Consider the following 19,407-nt stretch of genomic DNA (forward strand, 5'->3'; position numbering starts at 1 on the left):
ACTTCAATAGATAACCAGAGTTTCATTACATCATTTTTCACGAGAATAAATTCACAACCATTGCTTCGCTTGTCTGGTATTGAATGTATGCTACCGCATGCGTCTTCCTTTATTTGACGCTCATACACGACGTTTCGATCTCGTGGTTGGTTGGGCAGTGGGCACATTCTTCCCGATTGTTATATTATGAAACGTCATAATTAACAGTTATGTTGTAATAGGACACGTAACGTAACAACTGAATGTAAAAATGTTCCAATTCCTAGCGAAAGAATGTAATATTACATGCAACGCGTGTTTTAGCACTTTCTGTCTAGATGCGTGTTTGCGAAAATGGTGCCTGTCATGATAACAAAACAGCCCCCCCTGGTTGCAGCAGTTTATATTATTCCATTATAAAGATACGGAAACATTGGGCGCTTGTGTAATTGACGCCGGCTGTAATTTGATACCGGCAAATTCGCTAAAGTTTGGATTCGTTACTTGCGAGAGAGCAAATTCACAACGAACGAAAAATAATTAAAATAGAAAGCTACACTGACTAGTCTCGTTATCTTTTAGTAGCTTCACTTTTTTCATTTTCAGTATTTTTCGCTCTCGCGTGCAACCCAGATTTCAGCCGAGCGCCGAGCGTCAAAAAAGGAGACGCTCGGGCACGAGCTTTTGAGTTCGTAATCGGTTCGGCACATCCCTACTAAGTAGGTACCTTCATTGGAATAAGCTTCAATTTTCAGGCAATCAGTTGTACATCCATGGAATTCTGACTCAAGCGTGTTTAAGCAAACTCGCATCAATCTTTGGAGTTGGTTCCGTTGTACACTCTCAGACACTTCATACTAACATCAAGTTATCATTAAATAAAAACCATTTAATATTTTATAAAAGAATGTTTTTACAAAAATGCTGTATTTGCAAACTGCATAGTAGATTCAAAGTTAATTTGTTTCCTGTACAAACTTAAAAATAACACATTCTGTTTAGGAACCATGCTCAAGCAGAGTCACATTAGATTTATGTCATGGATTGCAAGCAGTTAAGAACAAATGGAATAGGGTTGTAATGGGACTAATTTTTAGGATTTAGTTGCTTTGAAAAGGGATTTGTAAGGTAGTAAAATATTTTTACCTTGTAAAGTATAATCTGAATACATAACAGCCAAGATGATTTGCAAGAATCTAAGAGAAAGTTCAAAGATCTTGGCTCTAACTCCATGTCTTTGGTTGAGGAGCCGCTACTTGTCACATGTTCAAGCAGAGATAGCACCATTGGTAGAATCACGTTTCCAAGATTCATGTTATGGTCAAGTATCTAATGAAAATCAATAAACCTAAGACTTTCACAGAAATAATAATCTCTGGTGGCCTCTTGCACAATGTATGCTTTTTTTATAAATTCATACACCCACACTTTTTTAACTTTCTTTCCTAAAAACATATTCACTTAAAAAATGGTAGTAAAAGTGAGCTTCAGGCTAGGTATCCTGGTAGTAAGCCACAAACTTATTACTGTGCTACAGTGTTGGCCTAATTCGGTTATTAAAACTGATATTACAAAAATACAAACCGATATTTACCAATGGCAAATTAAGCAAAAATGTTGACAATCCAATGCAAGATCTTAACACTGCAGGTGTGCAAGTGAAATAAGACATATGTTCACTGTAACTAAATATTGACTGAAACTGATGAAGAAACACACGAAAAAATTTTGATGAAGTGATTTCTTCTTTTTTACAATCGATCATGTACTAAAGAAAAAAATTACATTAAAGGGAAACTGAAGTCATGTTTGACAATTTGTGTACAAATAGTTACATAGCTCAATTGACAAAAGCAATTATTTTCTTATTTATAAGTTATCATTAATTATGTTTTACAACACAACTTCAATGGAGCTTCTGGCTTGACTACACAGTTGATTCTCACACCTGATGTCATGTTTTAAAAAAGCTAACAATGTAATCTGTCAAGCCTTGATTATGCTCCCATCAACCAAGGAAACTAACCAGTTAATGGTTTACGATACACAGTTAACCATGTATTGGTTCTAAAGAAATCTAAAGAACAAAAAACTTAAAAAGTGATCAGTTAAGAATTAAGGTTTGAAACACCTAAGTGGTTCATTCGATTCAACTTACTCTGCACATGGCGTATATAAGTTGGTGAACAGTGTTGTAGTTAAGTTGCTCCTCAAACAAGGTCAACTCATTTGCACTTGTGTCATCTGAAAACCAACGGGATATTTTGATTTCTTAAAAAGTGGTTCTCTATCAGTTTAAAGTACACAATTGGATACACACACAGTGGAAATCCAAATTCAAGAAGAACAATTTAAAGCAGACAATCTGTGTTTTCAGTTGCACCAAGCACAAACCCTGTTATTTTGTCAGCTGTTTATTGTTAACTTATGTGGCTTTAAATTGTAGCCTTTGAAACATTGTACCAACCTGACTTCTGTGTTCCATTCCTAGAAGCCAATCTATTAATAATTGGTAAAGAAGAATGAAGATTCCTGTGGACTTGTTTAACTTTCGTACTTAATCTATCATTATTAAGTAGCGTCTTCTGACTACAAGCACCTGAGTTTTTAAAACATATTAGGATTAAAAAGTTGGCATTTTTCAGTTCTATGTTTACAACTTTACACCACATCCACTGATAAAACTTTATAAGACTATTTTAGGTTTGAACAATATTATTTGAGGGTTTCATATGTCAATTCCTTTTTAGAAAACACACAGTTTGAAAATAACGGCTTTTTTGAAATACCAAATGCAAGGAATACTTCGGTTTGGTATAAAAAACTCTCAATACAGAAAAAATACAGAATCTTACCAACAGGAAATGGAAAATTTTGTCCAAGTTTTTTGTAATATGCTGCTTCCGCTGACAAAATATCCATTCTTTTGGAGAAGAAGGAAAATGAAATTGCTTTGGTATTAGGTCGCACAAGATGTAATCTTAAGAAAGTTGTCAACAAGATCTGTCTGTCTTTCACAGATTCGTCAAACTCATGTTCCATGCATTTATAAATGACCTGATATAGTTTAAAAGATAATATATAAAGCAAACAAAATACAACTGGGCAATACAACATAATACATCTTAAATGCAGAATAGTTGGGTGCCAGTTAAACAATGATCTTGCTACCATTGTGACAGCCGGTTGTAAAACTTTTAGTGGCCAATGATTTTAAATAAATAAAGATACTTTTCTGAGGTCTGTGCCAGTTATCATCCAGTTACAGACCACTACAATTATTACATGTATGTAACTGTATTGAAGGTTTACAATACCTGTAGAGATGCAACACTCAATGTTTCAAACACCATCTTTGCTTTCACGCTTACAGCTGTGTTTGTCTCATCAAAAGCCGAGAACAACAAAATAATTGAGTATGTCACAATGTATGTAATTGATGAACGTAGATTAATGATGACGTCATCAATGCACATCAATATAGCTTGTATCCGATTAACTGCAACAAGAAAATAACAGGGTTGTTCTTCATGGAGTTTCAACTATCGATTGAAGTGAAATCATAAAATTTCTAATTTTATTAACACAAAGAGTTCTGGCAATCTTAAGATGGACACGATTTTACTTGAAATTTTAAAGTTAATATTTTTTAATTGTAATGAACCATTTTTCGGTTAACCACTAACGAAAACTTTACCGAATTATGACGTCATAAGACATGAACGTATATCAATATCTGTCTTATTCACATGAAAGCCCCACGTTCGCGTTCTTAATTGGCGCTTCACAACAAGACAAAGAACGTAGCAACGCTGTGGCTCTGATCGTGCCCTACAACTGCGATTACGTTGTCAATCTCGTTACCACAGGGTAACTAGTTTTGCAACATTATGACAAAATAAACAACTTAAATGATTCACTCAAGCAGCATGTTTATTACCAAATAGCAGGCATTCACACGTGGATTTATTGCATCATAATAGCGATTGTTCACCCTGTCAATTAATTAAGACATAATAGCAATTCACATGTTCATTATTTAGCTGGCAAGTGCTTAAAAACAGGTTTAACCCTTAGACCGCAACCGTCGCCCGTTGGCCATTTCCTACCACAAGTTACTTAGTAGTCAGCAGTTCGCTTATTTCTTATCGTACAGCCCAAAATTTGTTCTCATTTAAAAGAAGAAGCAATTTCCTGCCATTTTTATCAAACAATTGTATGTCACTGTATTTGAAAATTTTAAACATTTTTTTACTAAAGTTTGTGAACATATTTTGGCATATTTAAGTGTTGCTTAGAGTTCAGTGCCCCGTTTTTGGACGTCTTTGCCCTTTTCGTGCGAAATAAACATGGAAATTGTTGTGATAGGGGAATCTCGGTAAACAAAAGCATGTTTTGGCGTGGAAAAAACCTTACTAAACTCAATAAATTTTGGTCCCACAGCCATTAGTACGTGGTTTAGAATCGACATATTGAAGGTTTTTTGTATTTTTTTCCCTATATGATGCAGGTAACTTTACAAATCATACATCTAAAAGGAGGTATTTATATACTGATGAAGTTTGTAATACATTATATTTTAATATTTTTCTTCTTTTTTGAAATATTCAACAGCCTAAATTTTATTATGACGTCATCAAAAAATAAAAATATGAATTTGAAGATAATTTCATACTGCACAAACTTCCTAACAAAAGTTTTGATCTAGCTGCTATGATTTGCTTGCAAAATCAACGCATCAGGGAGCACGAAAAACCAAAAGTACGAAAAACCATCTTGCGCCCAAAGGAATAAATACAAATAAGAAATCATTACTTTGACATTAAGGACGTTTGCGTGTGTATGCCATGCATAGTCTACACGTACATCGTAAATTTGCCTTTAAACTTGCAAACGAAAAGCAATAAACAAGACGCTTTTATTAGGATTACACCTGTGTTAACTGGTTAAAACTGAACGGTTTAACAAAAAATGCAAAAATCCACGGCCCTAAATAAAGCAGTTAGTTTTTAACTGTAAAGATGACAAGATGTCAATAAACCAGACAACTGAAGACATTTTTGGGTGATGGTTAATTTGGACAACCCACTAATGGTCTACAAACCAACAAATTACCTCTAGGTGCCTTCCCCACAGATAAAAAATGAACCAGTCTTTATCTGATCATCGATATGGGACACCCGTTGTCAACCAAATACCCAAACAAGAAATAAGACAAAGAAAACTTTACTTGTAGTAAATTGTGGCACCCATGGTAACCCATCCACATGCTGAGCTGCTTCAGTTTGAACATATGATACGTCAAGTAATTCAAGCAGTGATAAGAGACCAAGTTTTAAATGGACAGAGGCTCTCAGTAGAACTGGGACAAGTAGTTTGGTTGTATCTGTGTGTCCCAGGTCGACATATTTCCATATACTGCACAAAATATAAGCATAAGTGCTAGAAATGTTAAACTTCATTTATTTATCTTCACATGATGAAGCAGTTCAGAGTTATAACGCAGGTTCAATCCTCTGTGTTGGTTCTGTGTATGGAATAGATCACCTGAGTTAGCCCTACCATACGAGGTTATATAAAGGACAGAGGTTAAACCTTAACAAAGGTGCCTTACCTGCACCATTTGTAGTCGTTTCACACATCCCATAATTGCTTATAAGTTACAACTTACAATGTATTTCATTTTATGGGAAAAGATTTTCTGTACGACTGCCAAATATGATGATTGCCCATTAGTGACCACTTGCATAAAGCAATTAGCCAATTACCATTTGGTGCTTGCCCAAAAACACATACAGACACAAACAAGCTTTGAAGTAATGTGCTACAGTGCTGGTAGCTTTGCAAAACTACTTACCTTGGAAAGAAGAGCCTGTATTCAAATTCTCTCATCACATCATCTTCAATCTCCGATATATTTACCAATAAATTAGCTTTCAAACATAAAACTGAAATACACCTTATAAGATGGTAGGTTGTGTTTGGATCTGTTGGTTCATTTAAAACCTAAACAAAATTATTGTAATAATGATGATCACTTGTTTAAAGACAGCTCTGGTTAAAATATGGACTACATTTATTAGAGTCATACATTTGTATTAGGTATTCCAATCTTAGAATCGGGGAACTGCCATATGGTTTAGTACATTGAAAAGTATTCTAATTTACACATAAAAAAATGAACTCCTACTTTACAAGGTTGAACAAAACAAATCAACTTTTTTATAAATCTTTAGGATTACAAAATTTAAGGAAACACCTAATCCCATTCCATGGTAAACAGTGTGTCATTCACATAGTTAAAACAGACTGTCTAAGCATTTGGTAACAAATGTTACTCTTCTTCGATTTATAACTCTAGATCACCTTGATCATCCCATAAAGCAGTTTCACAGAAATTGAAAAACGATCAAATGAATCGACACCAAGTTCAGAAATTTTGGTCGGCTTTAATTGATCTTCTATAGGCTTACTGGGCTGATGATGGAAAAGTAAAAAACATAAGGTGAGGTTCCAACAAAAACTACTGAAGGAAATTCAAAATAAATTTTGGATTTGTTATAATAAATGCCACTCTTTTGTAAATGTATAAAAAAATGTAAAACATGAACTTTAAAATGTTTCAGTTTTTCGAGTGAACAGCGACATACCAGACTATGCTGACTCAGCACCTTTTCTCCTATTACTTATTTTTTAACACTTTTTATATTAAAATATTCATAATGAGTGGTGGTAGCATTTTCATTAGAAAAAAATGCATCTAGTTGTTTTCAGTGTGTTTTGTGGCGTAAGAATGGTATTACAAAATATGCGAGGTTAGCCTTCTATGAAGTTATAAATTTATAACTTGCAAGATACAAATTATGACGAACAATTCAACGTAAAAAACTATCACAAGTTTTAATGTTCTAAAACCTGAATTGCATGATGCACGTGAATTTTATATTTGATTTAGCATATGCAAGCAAAGCTGTTTTTTAATGTTTTTGTTTGGCCGTCAGTACAAAAGTTCCTTTTTTATAGTTGGGGCTAAAAATGTGGAATTGTCTGCTTTATATAACTAACTTTCATTGGTCATTTGAAATTCTCTCAAATAAAATATTTTTCTTAAACACACTGTAGGAAACTTTGTTTGTGAAATATAAAAAGATACTTAAAACAAACCCAATCACTTTCTTCCTCTGGTAGAATATAACTCAGGAGTAGAAAGAACAATTGAAATAATTCGGACATTGCATCAATTAAGGTTTCTAAAAATGATTTGATTTTTTTAGTTTAGGCACCAAATTGCCATAAAAATATTTTCTTTTTTAAAAAAAACATTTTTTTTTAATGCATAGTTAACGGGTGTTTATTTGATGCTTGTTAGCAATACAGAGCTAGGAAAAACGTGTAGCAGTTGTTTTAACATTTAAATAAAAATTTCTTATGTAAATCTTGTTTTATGGAATGAAATCTGAGAAGTTTATGTGGAGTAAATTAGTGTTTTTAAATGCGTTATTATTTAAAAATCTTAATACAGACGAAAAACAGCATCAAGCGATGATTAATTACCATGCCTTGTGATTCTAAATGGCGGCCAATATGATGTCACAGATGCAAGGACAATGGAAAACAAAACCAATTGTTTTACCATTAACCATTACTTATATTTGGATAGTTATACTAACACTATTTTATAAATTAGTGTTGGTTATATGTTATTGAAAGAAATAAAAATAAAATACTAAGGTAATGTTATGTTGTTAATTTGAAGAAATAAGAAAACAAAATTAAAATCGCTTTATAGGCCATCGATAAAAATTATTAATCCATGTAAATCTATTTATTATCTCTATTCATTAAAATGTACTTATTATTATTACATACGTGAATATGGGGGCTTAAGCGAAACTTTTCCTTCAAGTGTATGAAAAACCAGCTTTGATAATAATAATAACAAACTTTCATATAAAGAAGGATTGTTTGTTTTAAAAGTTTCATGGCTTGCATATTCTTGAAGCTGAATCTAAAAAAAAAATTGTTTAAATGTTATATGCATTGTATTTATACGTTTAAAAAGTTGGTCTATATTAGTAGGATTAATTTGTTACGTTTGTTGGTGTTAACAAGAGATTCTGTCGCATACAACTATTACCTTTACTAAAATAAATGCTACCGTTAGACAGTTGAATTAATTTATTAACACAACATTAACTTACCTGTTGGTAAACTACATCCAGCATATCCACGTAACAAATTAAGGTGTGAGTAAAATTTAACATTTTGTCATTTGTGGATGACAATACTGAATTTGCTTCTTGTGTTTTTATATCCAAGTCAAGTCTCGTAAAACGTTGACATCTGCTTGCTGAATTTGTAAATTTAGTTTCCTTAGATCATGTTTAAAACAAAACCAACTAAGACGTTTTTTTTAACTTTGAGCCAAACAACTGAATGAATGTAACATGCTCTATCTTTGACAACAGTTGTTATAACACTGGTGTTCTGTTTCACACACCTCGTGCCAGCTTACAAGTTACCAAGTATGTTACTTTTACTTTGTCGGTGATTAGTTTTGGGAGTTTTTTTTTATATTCTTTTATGTATGACTGATAATTTGGAGAACCCGTTAGTGACCACTGGTGTAATTGCCGATAAGTGTCCTGTTCAAGGACACATACGCCCACAATAGTAAGAACGTCGAGCCCTGAATCCATTATCTCAGGATAAAAGGCAGGCAGGCTAATCATTTTGCCATCTGATGCAGCTAGATAAACGCAGAAGTTTACTTTAACCATTCGAGCGCGAGATTGTTTTTTGTAATTTTTTTACTTTATGACCAGGTCTAACTTAATTGGATTTTGCAAGCAAATCATAGCAGCTGGACCAAAACTTTTTTGTGGAAGTTTGTGCAGTATGAAATTTTCTTCAAATTTATACTTATTTATGTACAAACTTTTTTTGATGTATGATTTGTAAAATTACCTGTATCATAAAGAAAAAAAAAGACAAAAACCTTCAATATGTCATTTCTAAAACACATACTAATTGCTGTATGACCAAAATTTATTGAGTTCAGTGAGGTTTGTAACTTATGGACTCTTATTATTTACAATAAAACCAACAGTGTGTCTTGAGAATGATCGGCTTTATGTTTATTTAAAAAAGTAAGGTATCAATAGGAAAGGCAATTTCAAAAAAATACTTTTGTAGAAATCACCATTAAATTCTACCGCAAATGATTGCAAATAATGTTCAGATTCATCAGAGATGGCATGAAGAGAAGTTCCTCGCTCGTTAAACTTGCAAACAACATGAAGTCACAACATGTTCCTATCACAAACTGCCTTTAAGACAATATGTTTTAGCTAAGAAGTCAATTTAAACTTATTTGAATGTTTATGGAATGAGAGCTTTTTGATTGATGTACAGATGTTCATTCTTTCCTGACGCTATTATTGGTATGTGTGTACTGTCAATTTCTTCTATCTCATCAGGAAACTGCCCAACAGCATAAAGTTGTTGCTTTGTGTAGGAAATATTCTGTGGAGTTTCAAGCATTTAATAAATTGGCCTCGCTTAGAAATTAAACTGTCCAAAAATCGACTTAAAACCCGGCTAACGGCTGTTAGGGATACGTTGATGTTACCTTTTGTTGAGTTTTAAAAACTTCCCAAGACGAGTAACTTGAGAGATATTACCACTCTGTAAAACAGTTCCACTGTAAAACTCCTTTTGCATTGCAATGTTTGCTGTAAATCATCACGCAAAAGATCCACAGTTCCAATATTGCAGTCTTTGATAAACAGTATTCAGCTATTAGTTCTAACGGATTCTTTTCTATTTTTGATCTTTTAGATAAGGTTCTGACTGCAAAAATATGCTTCCATAATGCTTTCTTACAACAAAAACAAGTTTAGCGAGTGGTCCCAGATCCTGGTTAGTTAGCGAGGAGCCGAGGAACTTAATGAGAATCAGTTAGCGAGAACACAGCTTATCCTACCTAATGTTGAGTTAGCAAGGTTTTGCGGCATTTGCGAGCTAGTTAAACTTAGCAAGATGTGCTCTTCATGCCACCCAAAATTAGGTTTAATTGCTCATATTCAGAGTTTGAGAAAGAGAAATTTTTTTTTGTACCTGTGCACTGTGTGCAGCATACCAGTTTGAGTACTTACCAGCAAGTACCAGAACTGAACCTCCAAAAACTGAAAAGATGAAGCCCAGGCTTCCTTTTTATAAATTTTGTACAACAGACCTGTCCTAATAAACTTTTTAAGACCAAATCTGCTTTGCGAAGACCAAATCAATGCCAAAACAGGCTCTTGTACGCTGGAACTCCCCTATCACAACTATTTGTACCTTTACTTCCTGCGAAAAAGTCAAAAATGGCAAAAACCTAAGAACTAAACTCTAACACCTAAATATGCCAAAATGAATTCACAAACCTTGGCATAAAAATCCCTAAAATTTTGAAACATGTTGACATATATTTTATTTCTGAAAAGAACCAGAAATTACTTCTTTTTTTAATTGAGACCATATTTTTGACTGTACAATAAAAAATAATGGCACTACTGACTATTTAGTAACTTTTGATAGGACCTAGCCAACTGGCGAATGGCACGTTCATAGGGTTAATTCTAAGAAAAATAGGGATTTTCTATACTTACATGATCTACGACTTTTAACAAAAGATGGTGATTTAACTATTTTTGCCGTTGGAAATGAAATCCACATTCCAGATCTCTTTCCATCATTGGTTGCAGATGAAGAAAACATGTCCTTCAAGTCTCTACCAGAGCTGGATACAGTAAACAAATGACTTCTTTTGTTCCAAGAACTTTACTTAAAGGCCTTGTTTAGTTATTGTTAGTTTATAGATGGAATTTTTTTTTAAATTATGTATCTGTAGTAGATTGAATCACTGCTGTTTGGTTTGATTGGGTTGCCTACAAATGCACTGGGTAACAAGCTCAGGAGTGACAAGTTGACCACCGTGTTCAAACAATTAGCAACAAGGGTCTTGTTATAGGACACACATGCCCACAGTGATGGCAAGATCCTTTGCGTAAGATATAGGGTCGAAGCTATAACTATTTTGCGATGTCTCAAATTTAAACATTTGCCTAAATTGGTGGCATAAGAAATAATGTCACGTTTTTATGCTCTTTGTACTTAGAACAAAGAGGTATATTTACCATGAATTGTTGCAAACAATGTTCATTGATTCAAATATTGATTCAAGTTTGCAAATGTTTGTCATGTCTTCCTTCATTTCTACAAAACATAAGTAACACTAAAAATGCAAGATTATAAATGTGCAGTTCATGTGCCTCACAAGATATTTTGAATAGCAAAGTGATATTTTATACAGAAAAAAACTGTCGGTATTAGAAAAAAACAACTAAATAATATAGTTTAGAAGGTATCTACATATAATAAATATTAACAAAATACCTTTAAAACTACAATCAACATTAAGAGCGTGCAGGGAATGCTGGAAAGTAAGAGGTATTTTGTATTATTGTTTGCGCTATGCAAATACATCTATTTCTGAATCGATTACTTCATTTTGTGTCAAAAATTACCTTATTATTATAATTTCTAAAATAAAATACAAATATTTGATATCCTGGCAAATTAAAGCAACAAACTAAAGTTGTTGGTTGACTAAGAAAAGTAGTTTTAATTGTTCAAAACACGATTAGGATGTCCTACTATAAAACATATCCCAAAACAAGGGCGTCATATTATTATTATCCTGTAACATACATTCATCTTGTGTACAACATATATATGTAACTGATGTGTTACTTACTGCTGACTCAGAAAATTGGTTTACATCATAAACCAACTTCACGTCACAAAAGACAGAGCTAAGTATTTCAAGAGGAAGAAAGACTTCAGTTTCAGTTAGCACCTGCATGTAAGTAGTTTAATAAAAAATATAAAATTTATATTTTTAAGAAAGAAGGTATGTGTTATGTTGCTAACCAATATGAAATACTGAGTTTGACCCGTAGTACTACATGTCTTCAAAATGTGTTTGCAGACGATAGTAGAAGTAACCTCCGGTATCCTGTTTCAACTTCAACCGCTGTGTCTTTTATATGATATGGGCAGATTACCTCAACACCCAGGGTGCTACTACAGGGATCTTGAAGTCTGTCGTTTCTCCCAAGATAAGCAACCTGACTTTTACTACAGATCTTTTCTTGAAGGTTAGATGCCCCTGTTACATGTTCACATATGGACATCTACCAACATAGTGAAATGTTGTCGCATTTTTTTGTTACAAATGAGGCAGGAGTAATAACATTTTTAAGTCCATTCCTTGACAGAAGAAAGATATAATGGAATAGGCTTATGTTAAAGGTAATCAGTTTCTTAGCACTGGCAATCTTTCATATAATTTCAAGCATATCGCTTTTCCTCAAGATACCATCATATCTACATATGTTCACTAGAGTAAGCTGAGTAGTAGTTAAGCAACAAACGTGCAGCTTCAGTCGCTCTCTGTTTACATTCACATGGAAAACGGCACAACAATTAAAAATCAGTATTTTAATATATGTTTGGTGAGGAGGATTAGGTGGCTTGAAATAGCTGAGATCTTCAATTAAAGTTTAAAATCTATGATAAAAGTGCAGAGGAAAGATAATCACAAGATCAAGATCAGAATCTTTTAGATACTGGTTATTAAAGAAGCAGGTGAGGCAGATTAAGAAATGCCTTTAGTGCTCTTGTAGGAGTTGTCCTAAAGCAAGTGATGATGGTAAGGCATGCTTGTCTCTGGTAGTTCTTTAACTTCTCATGCTTACAGAACGTTGTCGTACAACCTGGAAGTCGTACAATATGGCTACAATATACACTTTTGATTAGAACCAGCTTGAGCTCACCACATGAAAACATTTGGCTTGGGACATTGTAGCTCTTGCAGTACTCATGCCCGCTTACAAGTCACCATGTATGCAATTTTGTAGATTTTTTGGATTTTTATTTTTATGTATAACCGACAATTTTGACAACCTTTATTTTTTCAGTATACCAGATTCGTTTTGACTTCCGTGTATTTAAAAATCGCCGCATTAATATTTGCCAAAATCGCCGATTGTTACGGTACAATTCTATTCTTGTGTGAGATGTAATGTTTACTAGTCAATTTCTATGTTTTAAATGTCGTCTAACGTCTACTACACATGCTTCATTTCTCCCGAAAGCAATTTGAATTAAACTTAAAACATGCGAACCAGGATAAAACTAAAGTATAGGTAGTAAAGGAATACGTGATCTTTTTTTAAGTCGAGCCCATGTTATGAACTGCTTCCCTAACAGTTGGGTGTAAAATAAATGTAATTTGCCTGTTAAACAGGCGGAAAAAAAACATAATCGGGTTGGTCACTGCTTTATATTTATATATGATATTTTCCTCATCCAAGCAGCATATTTGTTCGAAATAGTAAGGATTCAAGCTTGGATTCATTACGACATAATAGCAATTCACACGCTTATTATTTAGCCTACATGTGAAACATTACTCTCGTTCTCAAACCTTACCCTGATAAGTTTATCTGTTAAGGTAGTTAAACGAAAGGAGATTGTGGCGGCAATGCTCCTTTGATTGGAGATAGGCGAACACAGCTTTGATCGTGTGATGTTAACATGTTTAATTAATTTTGTTTGTTCCCTCGAGTTTTGTTAAAATGATTTTTTCAAACTACATTGTGCCCTTCAACCAAGACAATATTGTTACGTGTTCAATTGTGATGCGACAAATTTTATGTTGCACAATTACGAGTTTTAAAGTCGAATGCATTATAAACAATATTGTGACGCAGAAAATTAAGTAATATTGCGCAATGCTGCACCTGTCAGTTGAACAATGTTACGTCATTTGCAGTATTGTGATGTGCACCAATATCGTAACAAGTGACGGTGCGTCTGTATAATCAATGTATCGGTATTTATGATGATATTTACATCTTACACGTCATATTATTAAGTGTTTTAAACCGCAATCAACTGCCAGGCTTACATCTTACCATTTCCATTAAATGTCCCACACGTTATATGCGTGATTGTAGATGTTTTACATATACCTACTTTTAGCTAACATGGTGTAATGTCGCAACCCTCACGTCTTTTAATAAAATTGACGCCACTATGCACCACCGCTGCCCTTTTCCACAGGGTGTAGGAATTCCTTCAATGCAAAGACAGGAAAACATTTTTTCGCCGATGTTGTGCATATCACATTTTATAAGCCCATATTTCCTTAACAAAACTTGTGGACCCCTTTCTTTTAATAATTTATTTCCTGGATACTCCTCTGCTTGTCACTAGCTAGGTTTTAAAATGTAATATGGAGAAAGAATGTAGAAATCACATCTAACCTGTAACCATTCAAGGGAATCCTCATATGCTAATAATGTATGTTGATTGAAACGATTGAATATAAACCCAAACATGTCTTTTGCATCGAATGATAATGGTGAAAGTTGAGGATCAAGTAATGTACTGTAAAACACAGTTTGTTTAAATTCTTATAAATTGTAATTATGAACTGGCAGACAACTCTTGGCATGCATGTAGGATAAAAACTAAATCAGCTATGTTCAACTGGGAGTGGGTATTCCATTTCTTTTTTAAGAATTTTGCAGTCATGTTAAAAATATTAAAGGGACATACCAACGAAAAATCAAAATTTGTGTATTGATAGATACGCACAAATGTGATCTAAAGCTACCTTCACAGTTTTAAAATACAAAACAGCTTTTAAAAAATGAGTTTCAAAACGGAAAATTCAACCGCTGGAATAAAAAAAATTGGCCGTGGCGCAATGCATGGAATTAGAAAAAAATCACTTAACTTTAATTGTTTTTAGTTTCTAAAATATTAAAGAAAATTCAAACTTTATTTCTGATTTGGTGTAATAAATGTTTCTTCCTCAAGAATATATAAAAAATAATTTGTAAAACATAGACTTTATTATGTTTCAATTTTCGATTGAACATGGCTACATAATATGCTAACTCAGCACTTTTTTCCTATTAGTTAATTTTAAACACTTCCTATATTAAAATGTTCATTATGTCTCACTAGTATCTACTGTACCATTTTGTTTATAAAAGAGTCAGATTTTCGCGTTTCAAATTAGGTTTGAAAATATGTTGAGTCAGCATAATCTGGTACGTACCTACGTTCAATCCGAAAACTAAAGCATAATAAAGTCTATGTTGTACAATTTTTTTTATATATTCTTGAGGAAGAAACATTTATTATACCATATACCAAATCAGAAATAAAATCTGAATTTTCTTTAGTATTTTAGAAACTAGAAACGATCAAAGTAAATGAATTTTTTTCTTATGGGAAATCCCATGCATTGTCGAAACAGCCTAATTTTTTTACTTCAGAGGTTTTTTTTCGCGCGATTTTTTTAGAAGCCGTATCGTTTTGGCAACCCTTGATGGTACTTTTAGGTTACATTTGGGAATATCTATACATATACAATTTTTCATTTTTCGTTGGTATGCCCCTTTTAGCATTAGAAGTAAAAGTTATAGAAACAAAACAGGTAAGTTTTGCCTTTTAAGTTTTACAATTTACAAAAATCATAATTACGCTAAATTTGATGAGAATAAACTATTACAAAGTTATTTATTATTAGCTTACTATTCAGGTAAAAATACACTTTGGTTTAATTGCTTTAACAAAATCATTTAAATTACTTCTGAACAGATGACTTCATTTAGAAATGTTAATTGTTTGCTAAACTCTTTACAAAACTTTCTAAAATTTAATTATGCGCTATATAAATTCATAGGGTTAATACAATATAAAAAGGCTTTAAACCTGTATTACTGCTCATAAATAAACAACATTGTCCAAGAACTGATCTTATAGCACAAATCTAATATAATAATAACTTTTGTTTGTCTATTCGATTACGGTAGCCAAGATATTTTAAAGACAAAAAACAGTAGTTAAAACACACTTACAGTTAAAAAAATATTTACATTTATTTAGACTAAAAAAGCGTGGTCGCTACACCTAGCGGACCAATGAGTCAATTATTTTAATTAATCTTAACTTCTAATAAAAACAAAAGTGTGCGTAAAGTACATAGATTATTGTCACAGGCAAATGATGGTTTAATAGTAGATTTTTATACCAGGCGATCAGTTCTTGGATAATATATTATACCTGGTAAAAATAATACAATAAATAGCAATATAAACAACACTATTTACGTCAACACAGGTTTGAGCTGTATCAAATCAGCAGAGGGAATGTTATCATTAAGAGCCGCTAGCCACAAGGGCATCAAACGTTTCCACATGTCTAACCTAAAAAAATATGATTAAGATCAATTATTTATGGTTTTACACAGGTGTGTTTTGGATATTTTAGCATGGCTGACAATTTTAAAAAGATCATAAAAAATCACTAGGTTAAGGCAGTTGCTTTTAAGTGCGTTGCAAAAAACTAGGGATGTCAATTGCTAGAGAATATAGTTTCAAAAAGTGATCTCTAACGGCTACTATACCTGGGAGCTGGGAATAATATTGCTGCATTAGTAATGACTATGAAAGAAATCTGTCAGTCATTTTGGGCTATTATACTCTTGTTAGCATATCAAAGAACTACACTACACTCTTATATTAAAATATTTCAAGTTGTACCTGATAATAGAATATGAAGACAAGCATACTATCAGTGTTAGAGTATCTTCATAATGTTTCCACAAAGGTTGAATTGAATCCCTATTAATATATTTAGATTATAGTATAGTTTGCTAGTTGTTTACAACTAATCAAACTTAATTCCTGCTTAAAAAATTCAAAGCCAGCAAATTAGATGAGTTGAAGGTTAGTGGGTAGTGGGCAACAGCTGTATATTTTAATTGTGGTATAAAGCAGGGCTTTCCTGACTTTAGGGGTCTTAGAAAGTTTAACAACTTTACACAAAGTACTGCATATATTATAGTATTGTATTTATAGACGTTTAATTTCTAAATGCCATTATTAAAACTGGAAAACATTATTTGGATGCTCTGTATATAGGGCAGAGTCGGCAGACCTTTTGTTTTATCACTTCGGTTTACGACCCCGTATGCTGATGGAGATGTGAAATAGAGGCTAGTTAAGACAACAAGTTTAAATTGAAAAAGTAAGCGGTTGCTTAAATTTAGTTAATAAAAGGAGTGAAAAGCCTTGGTCTAAAGAATATTAATTAAAAGGAGTTTTCAACTTTGTATTCTAGGCTTTCATTTTGCATTGAACTAAAAAAGTTGTACCAGTATCCTCTAACTCGAGAGTTCTGTGATGGATTTGGGGATAGAATTGCGACCACCACATCAGAGTAAAGCTCACACATCTTTTCCAACCAGGGATGAAGATACTAAATAAACATAGCAATGATCATCTATTTATCCAACTGGCATTTACAACAATAAATAATTTTATCCAGTAAAGTCATTTATTTAAAAAATTATGTCAAATTATGGTTAGTAGAAATGTGTAAAGTGGTTATAACATGCAGAACAACCAGATTACAAGGGAAATGGTTACTACAAAAAACACAAAACTTGGTATACATTTACTACATAAAGGAATTAAAAGTTTGTTTGTATTTATTCACCATAAAGGTACACTAGTAATTTGCTAACAGCATTATTTTGCATTGGAAGCGTTTTATGCGCGCATTAACATTAACCCAGCTTATTTTAGCGCAATATTACTGAATCTTGTTCATATTAAAATACCTGATACGCTGTAGTGATATACCAACTAAAACTTGGTAAATAAACAAAATTATGCTGTTTTTTAAACTGATTTTTCACCATCTTTCATTTTATTCACATAGTGCCAGTAACAACCAACCTCCTACAGCAGATGACTTAGATATGACACAATGCATGTTAACTTTTTTCTTGTGTGTAATTATGCGTGTACTTACCTTTATAATAGTTACCATGCTAAAAGGGTATGAAAATAAAATAAGGAACATCACCAAGCCTTACCTTGGGTTTTAAACTTTCCAGTCGACTGCCAAATTCACCTTAACAAATTAGATTATTCAATAAATGCATTAGCTTTTTAAACATTATAATTTTGTCAATCAATAAAAAGTTGAAATATTCTTCACAATTTTTAATTTGCCAAACTAAACAAATCGAGTTCAAATTTTAAAACCTTTGTAACTGAACCCATGCTACATATAGATCAGTGCTAATGAACAGACAACAATGTGTGACAAAAACTTGAAACACTACAAATGTTTTGACCCCATGCATTTCTGCATTCACTTAATTCAGACCAGCTATATTGCCAACTCATCATTGTTTGTTTTAACTTATACTAGTATTATGAGAACTGTATATATTTCTTTTTATATGTGCACATTAATTTTCTTAAATGATTTTGTTTTAGTATGTAAGCTGAATCTGTATGCAAGATGAATATTCTTAAATATAAAAAAAACACATTTTAAAGTAATAGATTCTCACCTGCCTTCAAGCAGGAAGTTGTTCCGTACCAGCATAATATTGTTGATATGAGTTGCATAGCAAGTTTCTGTGGAGTTAAAAGTTTGAAATGAGTGACTGCAGTTTAGAGTGACAAACAAAATTATTCAAAACAACAACAGAACAAAACAACAGAACTTCAAACAACACAAACATTAATTTAAAGACAACCAAAATCAAAATTTATCTTGAACAATGGTATTTCATAAAAGCTGTACTAACTGCATCGACTGCAGTTTAAAGCCACCATGGGTTTTCCAGACAATTTAATACCCAAAGCACGCAATGGAATTCCTAAACTTATATGTTACAACAGCTATAAAATCACAGTATTCTTCTTTAAGTGATTATTTTTAAAGCTTCATTATTGGGGATATTTCAGAAATACTTTTGTATAAATAAAGCGGTTTTGAAAACTGTTATTAATTAAGGAGAGTGGTTTTCTGCCTTTTTATTAATCCAAACCATTAAAATAACCCATTGTAACAACATAAACTTGACATGTTAAACCAACACTTGACCCAATTGAAATTCTGCATTATGCACTCTCACTGCTTGTTTAGACAAAGTGGCAATTACCCACAAAGCAGCGAAGAGCCTTGAACTTATTACCTCTGGGTCAGAGGCAGGCACGCTAACCAACAATACTATAACGGCGGTAAATAAAATAAAAACTTTTTTCAGAAGGTCATATTATTTACATGGTCTAAAATATGCACAGATATAATAGTGAAAAAACATTAGGAGAGGGATTTGGAGCAACTTTAGCTTAAAAAATAGACTCAGTTTTGTGAACTCAATGTTAACTCTTTATATAATCTTAGAATCCAGTGACCAAAACCAGCCAAGTTGTAACCCAGGCACAGTTATGCTTATGGTGGGTGACATTTAGCCACTATCTCTCAATTTCTGCTTCA

General features: G+C 32.8%; 1 protein-coding gene across 5 annotated transcripts in view; it reads right to left on the reverse strand.

The window, feature by feature from the left end:
- The window catches only part of LOC100180994 (protein unc-79 homolog), a 41,712-nt gene that overhangs the window by 15,010 nt on the left and 7,295 nt on the right, over window positions 1-19,407 (reverse strand). For 4 of the 5 annotated variants that reach the window (XM_026838108.1, XM_018815271.2, XM_026838107.1 and 1 more), the window contains exons 12-34: window positions 18,473-18,539; window positions 17,987-18,024; window positions 17,261-17,364; window positions 16,647-16,727; window positions 16,215-16,310; window positions 14,355-14,478; window positions 11,780-11,881; window positions 11,419-11,458; window positions 11,160-11,238; window positions 10,632-10,762; window positions 8,181-8,329; window positions 7,849-7,987; window positions 7,144-7,229; window positions 6,346-6,456; window positions 5,837-5,985; window positions 5,210-5,397; window positions 3,297-3,478; window positions 2,835-3,036; window positions 2,447-2,578; window positions 2,138-2,223; window positions 1,574-1,747; window positions 1,126-1,308; window positions 707-836 (exon numbers count right to left, since the gene is read on the reverse strand). In XM_026838108.1, coding sequence (XP_026693909.1) covers window positions 707-836; window positions 1,126-1,308; window positions 1,574-1,747; window positions 2,138-2,223; window positions 2,447-2,578; window positions 2,835-3,036; window positions 3,297-3,478; window positions 5,210-5,397; window positions 5,837-5,985; window positions 6,346-6,456; window positions 7,144-7,229; window positions 7,849-7,987; window positions 8,181-8,329; window positions 10,632-10,762; window positions 11,160-11,238; window positions 11,419-11,458; window positions 11,780-11,881; window positions 14,355-14,478; window positions 16,215-16,310; window positions 16,647-16,727; window positions 17,261-17,364; window positions 17,987-18,024; window positions 18,473-18,539 — 2,773 coding nt within the window. The remainder of the gene's footprint in view (window positions 1-706; window positions 837-1,125; window positions 1,309-1,573; window positions 1,748-2,137; window positions 2,224-2,446; window positions 2,579-2,834; window positions 3,037-3,296; window positions 3,479-5,209; window positions 5,398-5,836; window positions 5,986-6,345; window positions 6,457-7,143; window positions 7,230-7,848; window positions 7,988-8,180; window positions 8,330-10,631; window positions 10,763-11,159; window positions 11,239-11,418; window positions 11,459-11,779; window positions 11,882-14,354; window positions 14,479-16,214; window positions 16,311-16,646; window positions 16,728-17,260; window positions 17,365-17,986; window positions 18,025-18,472; window positions 18,540-19,407) is intronic. The other variant, XM_026838109.1, reaches the window with a different exon arrangement.

The sequence above is a fragment of the Ciona intestinalis genome, unplaced genomic scaffold, assembly GCF_000224145.3.
Source record: "Ciona intestinalis unplaced genomic scaffold, KH HT000055.2, whole genome shotgun sequence".
Classification (NCBI taxonomy): Eukaryota; Metazoa; Chordata; class Ascidiacea; order Phlebobranchia; family Cionidae; genus Ciona; species Ciona intestinalis.